Raw genomic sequence first — 17,332 nt, 5'->3', positions numbered from 1 at the left:
CTTTGCCCAGGGTGACTGGGGAAGCCAAGTGGTTGAGGGAGTCTGAGAGTGGGTCAACTCTGGCTGACAGGGGGCTAGATTTTATGTGGGCACTTGTAGGGCTGCCCTAGTTGTGAGGTGAGGGCAGGGAGGAGTTGCAGTGCTGGTCACTGTTACTGACAGTGTTCGTTATTCATTTGAAACTAGCTAAAAGTGGGACAGGACACTCAAATAGGACCGATTCCCACATATAGGAACCCTTGACATGGTTTTAAAATTTACAAGGGACCCATGGAAACAGTATGTAATTTTGCTGAGGAATAAATTTTAATCCCAAGACTTGAAGCAGGTGACCTTATCTAGAGAGCAAACCTAACACCATCACCCCCACACCTGCTGGAGCTGCACAAGCCTTGGGTCCAATATTTCCTCTTTTATGTAACCTTGGGCCTTGGTTTTTCTCATTTGTTGTTGTGATGGTTAAGTGAGATAATGTATGAAAAATGACTGGCAGTGCCTGATACACAGTAAATACCCAATAAATGGTAACTATCAATAGTAACCAAACTCTCATTAAGGTCAAGAGGTCACTTGATTCTCCCCCTCAGTTATACCCTGATACATTATATAGGAGCAAATATGCAAATTTAGAATTTGCAAAGGTCTTAAGACAAACCTCCTGTGAATATTAATGACCTACTGTATCCAGATTGAATAGCACCTTTAGACCAGTGGCTTAGATTGCAAGATGTTACTCTGCTTTTGGTGGAAAATGCCCACCATGATGAGCAGGTGGGTGATAAAGGCTTGGATTAACTCGGATGAGTCTGAGGTGGACTCCAGGCCTCCAGGCCCCAGGACTTTTTTTTTTTTTTATTGGCATATAGTTGTTTACAATGTTGTGTTAGTTTCAGGTGTACAGTAAAGCGACTCAGTTATATGTATATGTATATCCACTCTTTTTTAGATTTTTTTTCCATATAGGCCATTACAGAGTATTGAGTAGAGCTCCCTGTGCTATACAGTCCTTATTAGTTATCTATTTTGTATACAATAGTGTGTATATGTCAATCCCAATCTCCCAATTTATCCCTCCCCCCCATACCCCCTGGTAACCATAAGTTTGTTTTCTACATCTGTAACTCTATTTCTGTTTTGTAGATAAGTCACTGGAACCCTTTTTTAGATTCCACATATAAGTGATATCCTATGATATTTCTCTTTCTCTGACTTACTTCACTCAGTATGACAATCTCTAGGTCCATCCATGTTGCTGCAAATGACATTATTTCATTCTTTTTAATGGCTGAGTAATATTCCATTGTATATATGTAGCACATCTTCTTTATCCATTCCTCTGTTGATGGGTATTTAGGTTGCTTCCACGTCCTGGCTATTGTAAATAGTGCTGCAATGAACATTGGGGTGCATGTATCTCCCAAGACTCTTCTCTTTCACCTGCCCCAGCTTTTGCATCAGCATCCCCTTGTCCTGCAGCTCAGTGGACACAAATCGTGCTTCTCTTCGTAGCGATCCCCACCTCAAATGTCAAGGGCCAATTCACGCGAAGGCAGCATTAAACAGAGGTTAAGGCAAGGTTTGGGAGCTACGTGGACTTGTGTTGAAATACTAAATCTATCACTCACTAACTCTACGGCAAGCTATTTAACTCAGTTTCTTCATCTGTAAAGTAGGGATAATAATAGTAAAAACCTCAGAGACTTAAGAATTAGGTGGGGGCTTGGGCTTCCCTGGTGGCGCAGTGGTTGAGAATCTGCCTGCCAATGCAGGGGACACGGGTTCGAGCCCTGGTCTGGGAGGATCCCACATGCCATGGAGCAACTGGGCCCGTGAGCCACAACTACTGAGCCTGCCTTTCTGGAGCCTGTGCTCCGCAACAAGAGAGGCCACGACAGTGAGAGGCCTGCGCACCGCAATGAAGAGTGGCCCCTGCTCGCCACAACTAAGCCCTCGCACAGAAACGAAGACCCAACACAGCCAAAAATAAAAACAAATTAGTTAAAAAAAAAAAAAGAACAGTTAAAATAAAAAGGAATTAAGTGGGATCCTGTTTATCAGGTGCTTAGGACAATGCTTGGCATGCTTGGCATTCAATAAACAGTATCAGTTTATTTTTATTTAAAAACTGAAGTGTTACATTCTTTATACAGACCTTCTCAAAGCAGGTAAAGCTCTTTGCTACCCTGGCACTTTTATTTGTCTCTCTCTCACAGTATTTCTTGTTTACAAAGGGGAAATTAGCATTTATTTAGCTGCTACTGTAGCCAGGCATGAACACGTACCATTTCCTATAACTTCCCTGGTCACCTCCTGAGGTTGGTATCATTCCCATTTTCACAATAAACAGTAGAGGCCCAGAGAGGTTAACTAAAATCACACAGCTAGTGAACATCAGGAGCAGGGTGGGAACCTAAAGCCAACACCAAAACCCAAACTTCCACTATCCCATGCTTCCTATGCCTTCTGTACTACAATTATTTCTCAATATGTATTTTCCCCAAACTAATCTCTAAATGCAGAAGCTGCACTTGATTAATTTTTGTAGTATCTAACACATTCCTGGCAGATATTCCATAAGCACGCATTACATGGAAGATGTAAAACTCATGAACGTAAACCTAGAGTTGCCACACGAATATAAGATGCCTAGTTAAATTTGAATTTCAGATAAACAACAAATAATTTTTCAGTATAAGTATACCACAGACACTATTTGAGACATATCTACACTAAAAAATTCTAAAAATTACTTGTTATCTGAAATTCAGATTTAACTGAGCATCCTGTATTTTTGGTTGTTAAATCTTGCAACTTTAACTTAGAGATTGGCCTTGAAAGGGACAACTTCTCCAGGGGTTCTCCTGGTAGCAGAAGGGCTGCTATGGCCCCTCACTCACACTCAAGTTTGACCTGATCCCAAGCTGCTCTGGGGGCTGGGACTGAGGCCATGGTGACCTGGACCTATTGGCCTTTCTTGGGCCTTACCAATCCACCTAGGTTAGGCCAGCTTTGGCACCTTAAGCCAAAGAAGCAGCCACTGATAAGCTTAAAGCGCCACCTGGAGGCCTTTATGGGTAGTACTGTAGCCAGGGGCCATCTCATGGACCCAGGACTTTGGGGAGCAGAGAAAGGCTGCACAAGGCAGAGAGAGGATAGAAGAGGAGGCCAGCCCAACAGTGGAAAGGGGCAGGGGAAGATATACCTTCCTGGCATTTTCAGTGTACAGCTGCTGCTCTGCCCCCCCCCCCCCCCCAGGAACTGAAGGCACTCACTCTTCAAAGGAGGTCATTTCTTAGGGCTTTACTTCTCCACGGCCCTCTGCCTCTCAGGCTGTCCCTTGCAGTCTCCAAGGAGTCATTGTCTTGTAAGAAGCACCAGAACCTCCATTCTGGAGGCTCGGTGCCACATTTCAGGATGAGTGGCATGAAAACAATGCCACGGACCGACAGCTGACAGAAGGGGAGCTGTTTGCTTAGAGCAGTGGTTCCCAAAGTTTGGTTCTCAGCACACCTGAACTTATAGAAGTGTTTGGCCCACAGCAGACCTACTGAGTCAGAAGCTCTTGGGGTGGGGACCGGTGAGCTGTGTTTAAATAAGCCCTCCAGGTGATTCTGATGCAAAGCCAGAGTTTGAGAACCACTGGCTTAGAGGAAACATGAGTGGGGTGGGCAGGACGGAGCCCACAATGAAGTGCACATATGGGAAGAGCTGCTACATGAATGAGGTGGCTATTTGCTCTGTGCTCCTCCAGAGGGAACAGCTAGGGCAAATGGGCACGCGTTGCAGAGAGACAGAATTCAGTTTCAATTAGGGAAGTAATATTGAACAAACAGAGCTCTGGGGGAGTGGGATAGTATGCCTGGGGAAGGCACTTCTCTGTCACTGGACTAAATGTCCTGGATCCTGGGGGCTAGACGATCTGTCAGGGATGTGGTAGAAATTTCTGCAGAGGTTAAATTAGATGTGTGTAAGGAATCCCCAAACTCAGAGAATCCATAATTCATTCTTTTTGCAAATCATCTTTTCTTCATCTGTTCTGTCTCTTTTTTTTTTTAACATCTAGCAGTTGGAAAACACTTTTTTTAAAAAAAAGTTAATTAATTAATTTATTTTTGGCTGTGTTGGGTCTTCGTTTCTGTGCGAGGGCTTTCTCCAGTTGCGGCAAGTGGTGGCCACTCTTCGTCGCGGAGCGCGGGCCTCTCATTATCGCGGCCTCTCTTTTTGCGGAGCACAGGCTCCAGACAGGCAGGCTCAGTAGTTGTGGCTCACAGGCCCAGTTGCTCCGCGGCATGTGGGATCTTCCCAGACCAGGGCTCAAACCCGTGTCTCCTGCATTGGCAGGCAGATTCTCAACCACTGCGCCACCAGGGAAGCCCTTCTTCTGTTCTCTTTTATCAAGAGTAGGGCAATACTTTCTGGTTGTTCTGAGAACCTCTTTCAGCTAAGTATTTATAGCACATTGTGACAAAAGAGCAAATACTGGACCAAATGGATTTTCTAGCCTCCTGGTCAGGATTTTCTCAGGGCTGCTCCTTCCGGACCCATTGTCTCCTAGGCTGCTGCCCAGCTGCCTTCCAGGGGTTTCCCTCTACACCATTCCTGATCCTCTTACCTACGTTGAATCTCCGATTCCCTTTATCCCATGTCTTTCTATTTTTTATTACAGTTTAATATGTTGGGGCACACCCTCAAATGGATTCCTAAGAAAGGGTACAAGAAAGGTCAAGCTTTTCAATCTTGCATGTCTAAAAATGACTTTTCACTGATACTTGGTTGACAGATTGGTTGGGTGTAGAAATCTTGGTTGGAAATTATTTTCCCTTAAAATTTAGAAAACATACTCCATGATCTTCCATCTCCTAGTATTTTTTTTTGACAAATCAGCTTTCAGTTTCCAATTCTTTGTATGCAGCTAGTGCCTTTCTCTTGCTAGCTCTTGACGCATTATTTCCATTAATTAGAAATGTCTTGATTATGTCTGGAAACTCATATATACAGAATCACTGTGCTGTACACCTGAAACTAAAAGAACATTGTAAATCAGCTATACTTCAATTAAAAAAAAAAAAGAGAGAGAGAGGATCTGAGCATATTTGGTAGTTTATGTCATACTTGTAAAAGAAATTTTGGCCTATTACAGTGAGTGCCCCAGAACTAATTTAAAATGTGTAACTTAAGACTTATGACTTTATGTCGAAAACTTACTAAATTTATGCTCAGCAGAGAAATATCTAATAAACCTCTAAGCTCACTATATTTCTAAGTTTGTCAGATTGGTAATAATTATTTTGTACTTGGGAAAGGTTTTTAAAAAGGAAATAGAATTTTAAATGTAATTTTAAATGTTGTAATGTGTTTAAGTTTATAAATTGAATCAAAGTCCCCTTAAAAGTAAATGATAAAATTTGGTAGGCTTACAACTTTTAATGGAATAATAAGGTCTATAAGCTAAACTGAAAAGCTAGGAAAGTGTCCCCAGGCCTTTACCACTCTGCTGCATCCACAGCCACTGAGACCTCACGAGGCCTCCGAGGGTTGTGCGGAGATTCAGGGCTCGTCACCAGAAACTCCAGTCCTCACCCATGAAAAAGGACCCATTTTCCTTGCCTCTCACCATGCCCTGCCCCCCATCTTTCAGTGATGGAAAAACTTTTGATGCCTGACAAGCATATTAATAAACTCATGAATATATAGGCATACCTAAGATGCCCATAAAATTTATTGTCCAAACCAAGACACATTTGAAAGTGAAGGGGGCGCTATAATAATTATTCTGGAGGGCAATAGACTTAAACCAGGACTGTCTGGGCAAACCCGGACAAGATACCTCTAGGTATAAATGTGTGATTTGTAAATATATGAGGGGAAGCAGGTGAAGAACTCAGCTGCCATCATTATAAGATGGTGTCAAGTATCAACAAATGTTAGATCCTTTAATGTTTTGCTGGAAAAGTACTAAGAGCCCTTTCAAATGTGTTATCAGCAACACGGTCAAATAGCCGTTTATTAACTTAGGACTAGAAGGTCTACGCTCCCCGTGTATCGTGAGATTTCTTCTTTATACCTTGGGTGTCATGAGGCCCATCCTCCTCCACTGCAAGAACTGCAAGGCAATTCTTAGTGTTAGGTTGTACCTGTAAATAAAAGTCAGCCTGTAATTGGAGTGAAGAAATTGAGGGTGATGGTTGCTTAGCTGCTGGCTGGTTCAGTTTCCCCAAATGCAGATTCTTACAAACGATCAAGTGTTACCTTTAAAGTCTGAGTCTGTGGTCTTTTGTTTTCCCACAACTACATACGTACAAAGGCAACCAGTGTCTTCCTGGGTATCTTATTTTTTTTTTTTTTTTCTATAAACCACCTGGTACCGTGCACATGACCTGCCAAATGAGTTGCCATGCCATTTTTTTAAAATTAATTAATTAATTAATTTATTTTTAGCTGTGTTGGGTCTTTGTTTCTGTGCGAGGGCTTTCTCTAGTTGTGGCAAGCGGGGGCCACTCTTCATCGCGGTGCGCGGGCCTCTCACTATTGCGGCCTCTTTTGTTGCGGAGCGCAGGCTCAGTAGTTGTGGCTCACGGGCCCAGTTGCTCCGTGGCATGTGGGATCTTCCCAGACCAGGGCTCGAACCCATGTCCCCTGCATTAGCAGGCAGATTCTCAACCACTGCGCCACCAGGGAAGCCCTGCCATGCCATTTTTCATTCAAACACTTACAAAGGAATTTTGGCAGTTAATCAAATTCTGGTGTGCTCCCATGGTATGGGGAAACAGGGTAACACAGGCGCTTTGGCCCAGTATCATCCCAGGGACTTGGCATCCTTCACAAGCCCAATAATGGTATTTCCATCTGGCTCCGAAACCCCATTAGAACTTATACACACAGCTCATTTCATTATAGTGAAGGGCTCTGTCCTAACTGCAGTGTTCTGGGTATTTCTTTTGGTCATGGGCTGCCTTACTTGCAGGAGGGTTGCTTATTTGGTGAGAGCTGGGAAGGTTCTCCGGCTGCCAACTATTTCCCCATTCTACCTAAAATTCCCTCATTAAGGTTTTGTTTTTTGGGGCTAAGAAGTACAAGTGACCCCATAGTACTGGTAGCAACAATTTCACTCACTCTTCAGTGTGAAAGTGTTTGATCAGATAACCCCCCAACCTCTGGCTGAGATCTAAGAGAAGGTAGATTAGTCTTGATGCAGATGGAAGGGTTTGAAGGCACAGTGGGCCAATCCAAAAGATGGGGTTCCGGAGAGCCAGAGAGCAGCCTGCAGGTCCTTCAAAGACACACTGGCCTTGTACAGTCCTTTGAAATGTGATTTTGTGAGACCATGATTCCAACAACCAAGGGTTCCAGTGTGAAGACGGGGCTATGGGTTTCCAAAATGGTAACCAAGAGAATAGGTGACAAAGGGTGGGTGCGGAAAGCCTAGTCCCACCCCCACTCCTGCCTGCCTTTTGTATCTGATGTTTTCCCCTAATTATTCCTGTTTCAGATAACTCGGCCCAAACTTGTCCTGGGAAATTTGGCACCAAAAACCTTGGTTCTGTTCCCACCAGGAGAGAGTACTGACTACTAGCTGTTGGGCCACTGAGGCTCCCATCTCTTAACATTTTTAATCTTCAGTCTCTGCTCAGGCCTCCCAGTGAGCTGCCACCTGCCACCTAACACAAGTGAAGACCCAAAGCTGACTTTTTTAGCAACTGAAGCCTCATCCCAGCCACTGTGGAAGAAGAGGTCCCCTACCAAGCTCCCTCTTCTTTGAAGAAACACAACTGAGACCAAGTGAGAAGTAGCTACAGTTTAATACAAACCTGCACCAGAACACAACGAGTCGGGCTGTTTTGTTTTTGCCTCAGTCAGGTGGCCAAAGCACAGGACCATGTGTCGTCTTGGGGTTGACACAATCTTAGCACCATGACATTTACAGAGGAGCGAGGAAGTCACTTGGGTGCTGGAGGCTCCATCCCGACCCCAGGCGGTGCCTGCCAGCTGGGCAGCTGGAGGGGGTTTGGGTTTCCGAGTGGTTCTGTGGTTTCTGGGTCAGTATCGGAAAAGCCCTCATCACGGCATTGGCTTGACCGAGACCTACTGTGGACTCCTAGCACTACACACACGCGCACACACACGCACACACAGTAGCACAATTTTCTGGTAACTTAATCCCACAAACCTAGAGAGCAGCTAAGGCAAGAACAACAGTATTTATTCAGCAAGTACAAGACCAGTTTGAGAGCTGCGTTCAGTGCAACCAGAGGCCCTTTTCATTCCAACCAAGAGCCAGTGGGGCTGGTGATGGGGCTGGCTGGAGCTCGGCACAGGGGCAGGGAATGGGTGGCAGGGGGTGACCTTTCATTTGGTTCCTTGAACCTCCTTCTGATTTTCATCTAGAAGCTCCTGGGCAAGGGTGGGTCTATGTAAGGGTCAGGGGTGAATGAAGCGGAAGGCCTTCGATGGACCACACCAACATGTGGTCTCCCAGAGCCACGGACCATGCAGCTCTCGGGCGGAGGCACTCAGAGAAGGTAAAGCTTTCCTAGCTCAAGCAGGGATGCTCTGCCCCCTGGCCACCACCACTGCTTGGCTCTTTGGCATCTGCCCAAGGCCCATGACCCAGCAAGGGCTGAAAGGGATAAAGATGATGCGCACTGTACCACGGGGTCAGTGTCACACAATTTCCTAGGCTCAGACCCCACCGACTGTCCCCATGGCCACCACCCTCCATGAGTGTCTTTGTTGCCTCTGCTTCCTGGGTTAGTGTCTCAGTCCTCTCAGCCCCTGAGTGAGGAAGAGGAGCATGAGTGGAGAAGTGAGGATGTGGGGACAGCTCAAACCACATGGCAGGCCTCCAACGAGTAACTGGCTCTGGCTCAAACAGTGATACGCGTCAGTTTGTTTACAAGAAAAATTTATCTACCTGTGCAAAACGAAGCAGAATGCCTACTGGGAGAGTAAGTCTTTTAGTTGGTTAAACTCTCAGGTGGGATCTGCAAGAGATGTCACTCCACTCCTGTCCACAGCTAGGGTACACAGCCAAGCTCTTAAGGGCAGTCCTGGACATTTCTGGAGTCAGAAGGCCTAAGCTTTCTGGGCCACAGCTGTGAAATGGGGAGAATAATACACACTTTGTTATCATGAGGAGCAATTGAGAGCTCATACATGAAAGGGCTTTGACAATGTGAAAAGCACTACAGAAGTGTGCCGGGTACGACCACCGGCCCAAGAGGCCAGGAGCCGCGTGTCAGCCCGGGTGCTCAGACCAAATGTGCAACATGATGTCACTCCCCGAGGGGGAACAAGGCTTACCCAGGGCAGCCTCTAGTGTTTCCATGGAAACCACCTGGAGCTTTGGAGGCAGGGAGGGCCCAACTGGGAGGCGATGGAGGCCACAGACAGGTTAGGGTGAGGTGCTGACCACAGGAGACTGCAGCCCCTGAGCAGCGGGGTTACAGCCAGGTCCTGCTGGCCTGGCCTCCCACCTGGCATCTAGCCAGGCTGCTCCCCCAAGTCCCACCCCCATCTCTCTTAGCAGGCATGAGGCCTCTCGCCAATCACACAGAGGAGCGGCGGGGCCTCTGTCCAGTAGGCGGAAGCCTACAGGCGGCTGGGTGTGTGTGTGGGGTTAGTGCTGGGAGTGACCAGGGCCAGAGATGGGAAAGGCCACCCTGCTCCCTGAGGGTCTGCAGGGCCAGCATCCCGGGCACCCTCTCAGGATGCAGGAAACTAGACCAAGAGGGGAGGGAGGGAGAGGAAGACTCCAGGAAGGGAGAAAAAGGGCCCTCGAGTCCAGTATCCCCCTCTCACCCCTGTCAGCGGTGCCCTAGGCTGTCTGGTTGGTGTCGATGCAGCATCTCCTAAGGTCCACATCTATTGCTGTTTCTATGCTATGCTAGTGACACGAAGCACCGTCATTTTTCACAGGATGCACAAACAAGTCAAACCAAACCACTGCGCAAACCAAACGTGCAAAACAAAATCATATACACGCGCCTGGCACCAGCCTCATGCCCGCCCGGCCAGCCCTTCTGGGCCTGGGACTCCCGGGGGGTGGCAGAGAGGAAGCAGCTGGCAAAGGGCGCAGAGTGTCCCAGCCACAACCAAACAGGGGCGGGAGATGAGTGGGGAAAAACGGGATGTCCTGGGCATGGCTGGGATGCTAACACCGGTCTGACTTGGGGAAAGTGACCACTGGGCCGAAGGGGATGGGGGAGGGAGTCCTTTTCTTTTAAAACACATCTGCTAAAGTGCTCTGGACAGCTGGCGGGTCAGCCAGGGGCAGGGCACTAAGGTCGGGCTTTCCCAAGGCCAGCCCAGAGGTGGGTGTGAGAGGAGGGGCGGGGCCAGGCTCTATGCATTGGGCTCTGTGCATAGCATGGGCCCCCGGGAAGCCTGCCGAGGCCAAGGCAGGAAAGGACTGCAGCAGGAGGAACACATCTCAAAGTGCCTGTTAGGGTCGGCTCGAAGCACAGTGAATCACGTGTCAGACATGGGGAGGGCTCCCCGTGTCCCGGGGCCCCCTCAGGTGGTGCGCTGCCCAGCCCAGCCTCTCCCGCCCCCTGCAGCTGTGGCCGGAGGGCGTGTGGGCTGGTGGCAGCGGTGCATCTTCACTTGGGGGGCTGGTCAGTGCCTTTACCAAATGCCACTTGACCTGCCTCCGGGGGGAGCGAGGATCCGAGCTGAGGCTCGCTTTGGAACATGGTCATCGATCTGAGAACCTGCAAGGAAGGAAGCAGAGGGTGAGCTCCCCTGGGTAATAAAACCAGGTCCTCCGTGCTTAGGATCTAATTTAATCCTCAATCCAACTCCATCCCATTTTACAGGTGGGGAAACTGAGGCTCAGGGAAGTTAACTTGGCTAATGTCACACAGTGTATAAGTGGTAGAACCTGGACTTGAACCCAGGTCTTCCTGGCTCAGAGCCTCCATGATTAACTGCTTTGCTACGCCACCTTCACTGCTGTCAGCCCTGGGGGTATGGTCTCTCGCCAAGCACACGGACCAGGGAGCTGCCTGTTAGCAAGTGGGTCTTTGCACATATGCCTCAGTGAGCAAGAGAGCGAGAAGGAAGGGTGCGCCACTGCTTTGGAAAATCAAAGAACAACACCCCAAAGGCCCCCACGTCTCGAAGTCCCGAGACTTAGAAAAGAAGGTCTGGGGACTTCCCTGGCAGTGCAGTGGTTAAGACTCCACGCTTCCACTGCAGGGGGTATGGGTTCGATCCCTGGTCGGGGAAATAAGATTCCCGCATGCCCTGTGGTGCAACCAAAAATAAATAAATAAATAAATAAATTGAAAAAAAGAAAAGAAGGTCTGTGCCCCAGGGAGTGTGGTGGGACATTCTTCAGCCTGTCCCATTTAGAACAGACGAGGTTTGGGGCGGAGGAAAGGTGAGAGGCTGCCTGATGTCTGCTGAACCTGAGAGCAGCTCCGCCCAGTCTTGGCTCTGCCCGAGACTTGGGTGGGAGCAGAAGCCAGGGGCCAGAGGGGGCTCGCAGCTCTGGGGGCTTTGCTGCTTCTCCCGGGGCTGGCGGCTGCAGGAAGGGGCAGGCCCAGGCAGCCGTGGGGAGCTCCACCTCCTGGACTGGCGAGGCCGGGGCTCCCACTGACACTCCACCCCGCAGATCCCTTTCTGACTCCCTGCACTCGGTCCCGTCGCTGGTGGCAGTAGCAGTGGCCCCCAGGCTGGGGGAGAAGTTATCTCCGTAATGAGATTGGCTCTGAGACGATGGGGAGGGTGGTGGAGAGGACCCCTCTCCACAGGTGGTCAGCTCCTCAGTCAGGAACCACCTGAGCTGCTGCCAGCACACGGCTGGGCACAGAGGAAGCTCAGCGGGCAGCCGTGGCCCTCGGCTCCCCTCTGGTTTAGTTCTTGGCCTCTCATCTTAGGACAGTTTGTGGCTGCCTCTCACCTCCCCTAGGATCTTGCTCCTCTCACCTGCCGGCCCCAGCACGGCTCTTGCAGAGCGGAGGCTTGGTCTGCGCCAGGGCTAGTCGTGAAGGCCGTTCAGTGAGACCCGGCCCCTGCCCCTTTCAAGTAGGGGTCATGGTTTCCAGCAAAGCTGCTTGCAGGACCGAGGCATCTTACAGTCTCTGCCTGCTCTCCAGTGAGGCTCGCCGTTTATGCCGCAATGACCTCCACCTTTAACTATGGCCAAGCACCTGGGACACACGCCGTCGACGATAAAGTCTCTAAGCATAGACACACCCCATATATTCTATATTGTATTACATACAGTACAATTCCTGGCAGAAAAGAAGGTGGCAGACGAGCAAACCTGAGGCTAAGATGAGGGAGGAAAGGGTATAAGGGAAATACCACGACTTTCAGCGAGGCTGGTGAGGAGCGGGGTGGGAAATGGGGGTGCAGACCCACGTAGCACAGAGTTAATGCTTCTGCGCTCAGATCATCTCTGGGGCATCCCTATGTGCAGGGCCCTCAAGATATCTCAAGGGATGAAACTATTTGAACTTAGAAACCATGGGGAAAGGCCCAAAAGGGCCATGGCCTGTTAGAGTGGCTGGTGCCCAGGGACTGGGAGAGCCCTGCCAATATTTGTGTGTCTATAACATGGGGCCCAGCAGTCATCACCGGGCAGGGGATCGGGGAGGGAGGGAGAAGATGGAGAGGAAAGCAGCATAAACCCCTCTGCCGGGGTGGGGTTCCTAGTCCCTCTGCCCTCCTCCTGTCCCCTCACTCAGGTGGAGATGCAGGTGCCAGGCCAAGTGGCCCTTGCTCTTACCAGAGAGGCTGAAGCTGGATTCATGAAGGTCCCTCATGCCTCCGTGCCGGGTAACAGGCCGGGTAGGAGTGTCTGCGAGTGGCGTTCCCATCTCTTTTTTCCCAGGATGCACAACGACAGCTACATCCCCCAGGTAGGGAGTGCGGTCCACTCCCTTCACCTTTAAGGTCTAGTGAAGGTGGAGAGCAGAAAAAGGGAAAAGATGATGCCATCAGAGCACAGACACCATCAACCATCAGGGCCAAGCCACCACCACCACCAGAGCCTCCTTGATGGCTGATAAGACTTTGGACGCTGCCACTCTTCTTAGGACCCAAATTACTGCATGTGACAAAGCCTTCCTACATCTTGAACCCAGGGGTAGAGAATCCGCTTGTACCTCCTAAACAGTGCATATGTGTGTGAGTGTTTGCATGCATGTGCATAGAGATATCCACTGACTCCCCTTGACATTGGTGGAATGTTTTCCAAGGTAGCGGGTAGACTTCTGAGGTATTCAGCTTTAGAGAGCATCCCTCACATGGAGCAATGTCATCCCCTCACTTGCCAGGCTCTCAAGAGGCCAGGCCTTTTATTGTGATCTGACAACTTTGTGGGAATAGAGGTTAAATACAGCTGATTTGGAGATTAGAATCCCCCAGCAGCAATAGTAGTTAATTTTGTACTCACAAAGGCAATAGAGTTAAGAGCCTATATTCTACAACCAGACTGCCTAGGCTTCACTCCTAGCTCTGTTACTTGTAAGCTGTGTGACCTTGTGCAAGTTATGTTACCTCTCTGTGCGTGTTTTCTTATTTATAAGAATACAGAGTTGTTATGAGATCAAATGAAATAGAACACGTAAAGCTCTGGCACATGGTGAGTGACATGTAAGTACCAGCAGCTGTTATTATTGCAGGGGTTATTATTGCTGTTATTATTTCGGGGCTTAATCATATTACAAAGTTCGGCTGCGAGAGGAAGTGTGTTGGAGCGTGTGCATAAGGTCTGAAGGGGCAGCATAAATAATCTACACCCCAGGCACTCTTCAGGGACATAACCTCAATCTCCTTGCTGCACAATGCTTACTGAAACCCTTGTTGAGAGAAAGAACAGATAACGGTGATTTCTGGAAGGCTCTTCAGCTTACATATTCCTTTGTATTCTCCAACAGATCTGTAGTTGAGCTCAGTCCTCAGAATGTCAAAACTGGTCTGAAGTGTTTTAGCCTTTACCAGGCTTCAATTTGGGGTTCCGGGGGTGAAGGGTGGGAGTACAGACCTGGTGAATCCTGGTTGAGTGACCTTGGCAGGACCCGGCTCCCGGCAGCCCCTTGCTTTGGCTTTATACACTGGTCCCAACCCCAGAGCTGCTTTCTTTCCTGAGGACCCTGCTCTGTAGGGACTGCTTATTTATAATTTTGCGGAAATGAAGTTTTTTGCGTACCTGCATTGTTACATAAGGGCTATACCAGAGAATAGGGAATAGAATTGGCTTTTTCTTGAGGACCTTATGTTGTCATTATAATAAGTGCTTTGGATAAAGGACCTCTGAGTTGAATTTATATCAGTCCTAGAAGCTGAGCTCTTCCACTATGTCTGGCCCTAAGAGCGGTCTGCTGTGAATTGGTATCTGTCTGACATTTTTGTGAGGTTGGTTTTTATTTATTTATTTATTTTTATTATTTTTGGCTGCGTTGGGTCTTCGTTGCTGCACGTAGGCTTTTCTAGTTGCCGCGAGCAGGGGCTACTCTTCGTTGCGGTGCGCGGGCTTCTCATTGCGGTGGCTTCTCTTGTTTTGGAGCACGGGCTCTAGGCGCACGGGCTTCAGTAGTTGTGGCACGCGGGCTCAGTCATTGTGGCTTGCGAGCTCTAGAGTGCAGGCTCAGCAGTTGTGGCGCACGGGCTTAGCTGTTCCGCGGCATGTGGGATCTTCCTGGACCAGGGATCGAACCCGTGTCCCCTGCATTGGCAGGCGGATTCCTAACCACTGCGCTACCAGGGAAGTCCCAGGTTGGTTTTTAGAAGGGCTTCAAACACTTTCTCTGCCCTCTTTTGATCCTATTTCCTGACTAAAACATCTCTTTTTGGGAAAGCCACAGAACTGTTTAAAGATTTTTTTTTTTTTCAAATGAGATATAATTCACATACCATAAAATTCACCATTTAAAAGAGTACATTTCAGGGGTGTTTAGTGTAATTCACAAGTTTGTGCCACCAACACTGTGTAATTCCAAAATATTTTCATCACCCCCAAAAGAATCTCCATCCCCGTGAGCAGTCACTCCCATTCTCCCCTCTGGCCAGCCCTAAGCAACCACTAATCTATTTTCTGTCTATGGATTTGCTTCTTCTGAACATTTCATACGAATGGAATCATATAATATGTGGTCTTTTGTGACTGGATTCTTTCACTTAGCATGATGTTTTTAAGGGTCATGCATATTGTATGTAGCATATATTAGCACTCCATTCCCTTTTATGGCTGAATAATATTCCATTGTATGGATACACCACATTTTGTTTATTCAGTAGTTGATGGACGTTTACGTTGTTCCCACTTTTTGGCCTTTATGAATAATGCTGCTATGACATTCATGTACAAGATTTTGTGTAGACATATATTTTCATTTTTCTTGACTACGTATATACCCGAGAGTGGAATTGCTGAGTTACTTTGGCAACTCTATATCTAACATTTTGGGAAATGCCAAACTGTTTTCCAAAGTGGCTGCACCATTTTACATTCATTTGACAATGAATGAGGGTTCCAATTTCTCCATATCCTCACTGACACTTGTTATTTTCCGTTTTCTTATTTTAAATCATTACCACCCTTGGTCAGGTAGTCTTGTATGTGAATGTGTCGCTCTTACAGTTCCTTGTGGCACATCCCCCAGAGGTGGGGCTGAGGTCTTCTGCCATTGTCCACATCTGGGAAGCATATTGGAGATGGGACCATTCACCTACCCGAGAGATCCTGAGTTCGCTTTTGAATTGAATACTGGGATAACTAAAGTCATGCTTTTTTTTTAGGTAATCCAAGTCTGCTCCCTGATAGAAGACCTGCATTTGGGCTGGGGCTCCCAGGCCCTTGGTCATGATATTTCTAAGAACACCCACCGTTTCTAGACAGAATCTGGAAATAGCTAGGCAGGAGCATTTTGAACCATAATAATATTGCTTTATGCCAGAGGAAGGGAAGGGGAAACCTCATGATGCTTTCACCCGTCAGTTTTGTCAGATTTGTTCTTTTCTGATGATTTGGGTTCTCCACCCAGAGGCCAGGGCTGCAGTTGGTTCCCAGCACCCGGAGTTGTCAGGAAGGACAGGACAGCTCTCAAAGATAAGGCTGGACAATCAATCCCCAAGCAACGAGGGAATAGCCAGCCTTCTTTTGGGTGAAACTCTACCCAGAGTTCAGTATCCCTGGGGATAAGGTGGAGCCCCAAGCTTCAGTGAACACCCAGGGTGTTTATGGAATCCGAGGACTGGATGAAACTCTCACGATAAGACCTCAGGCCACACCCCCATGGCCATGAGCTAGACCTAGCTTGACCACTCCACTGGGGGGCCCAGACTCAGCAAAGCCCACCCAGCCTACTGCAGTCACAGGGCGGCTGTGGGGAGTTTGGGGAAAGAGCATCTCCAGGGCAAATATGACAACCCAGGCCAAGCCAGGAGTCCCCTGCCCCGAGGGATGACAAGAAGCCTGGATGCCAGGGATAGCTATGAGTACCTCATAGTATCCCTGGGCTCCGAGGGAGTTGGGGACCCTTCCCAATAAATTTTACTTTGTTACAGGTGCTCCTTTTCTACTATTTTGATTGTTCCCAAAGAGACTATTCAGGCAATAAGATTTGGTGGAAAGACAGAGTGAGAACATCTTTGAGATTTAAAAGTCATATAAGATGCCGCCGCCAGGGGCCTTCAACCTGTTCCCACACGTCTTTTCCGCCCCTGCCCCTCACCTTACCTTTTCTCTCTGGACCAGCTTCTTGTAGACAGTGTCTGGGAAGGACCTCAAGGGGCAGAACTTGCCGGTGCCCTCAGCGCACATGAAGACGCCGTTCTCGTACACGACCCGCCCCCGGCTGATGGTGACCAGTGGGACACCATGGCAGCGCATGTTCTCGTACAGGTTGAAGTCTCCTCCCTGCACCTGGGTGCTGGCTGAGATGGTCCTGGTGGGAAGGCAGTGGCGGGAGAGAACACTCTGAGAGGAGGTAAAGATGTCACAGCTCAACAGAAGGGAAGGTACTTAGCGGGAAGGGATGATGCTCAATGGGAAAAGGTGATGCTCAGTGCAAAGGGATGCTGCTCAGTGGGAAGGGATAATGTTCAGTGGGAAGGGATAATGTTCAGTGGGAAGGGAAGATGCTCAGTGGGAAGGGAAGATGCTCAGTGGGAAGGGAAGATGCTCAGTGGGAAGGGAAGATGCTCAGTGGGATGGGAAGATGCTCAGTGGGAAGGGAAGACGCTCAGTGGGAAGGGAAGATGCTCAGTGGGATGGGAAGATGCTCAGTGAGGAGGGATGACTCCCAAAGGCTAGGATGGACTGTGTCCCCCCAAATTCATATGTTGAAGTCCTAGCCCCCAGTACCTCAGAATGTGACTGTAT

The 17,332-nt window shown here is 48.5% G+C and overlaps 1 protein-coding gene across 1 annotated transcript in view; it reads right to left on the bottom strand.

The window, feature by feature from the left end:
* Positions 1-10,031: 10,031 nt before the first annotated feature.
* DPYSL5 (dihydropyrimidinase like 5) overlaps positions 10,032-17,332 on the bottom strand; it is an 85,802-nt gene continuing 78,501 nt past the window's right edge. Inside the window, exons 11-13 of the mRNA XM_061210503.1 lie at positions 16,688-16,895; positions 12,734-12,902; positions 10,032-10,709 (exon numbers count right to left, since the gene is read on the bottom strand). Of these exons, the coding sequence (XP_061066486.1) occupies positions 10,624-10,709; positions 12,734-12,902; positions 16,688-16,895 (463 nt within the window). The 3' untranslated portion in view covers positions 10,032-10,623. The remainder of the gene's footprint in view (positions 10,710-12,733; positions 12,903-16,687; positions 16,896-17,332) is intronic.

This window comes from Eubalaena glacialis, chromosome 14 (assembly GCF_028564815.1).
Source record: "Eubalaena glacialis isolate mEubGla1 chromosome 14, mEubGla1.1.hap2.+ XY, whole genome shotgun sequence".
NCBI classification, from domain to species: Eukaryota; Metazoa; Chordata; class Mammalia; order Artiodactyla; family Balaenidae; genus Eubalaena; species Eubalaena glacialis.
This window is presented reverse-complemented; position numbering and strand designations above follow the sequence as displayed.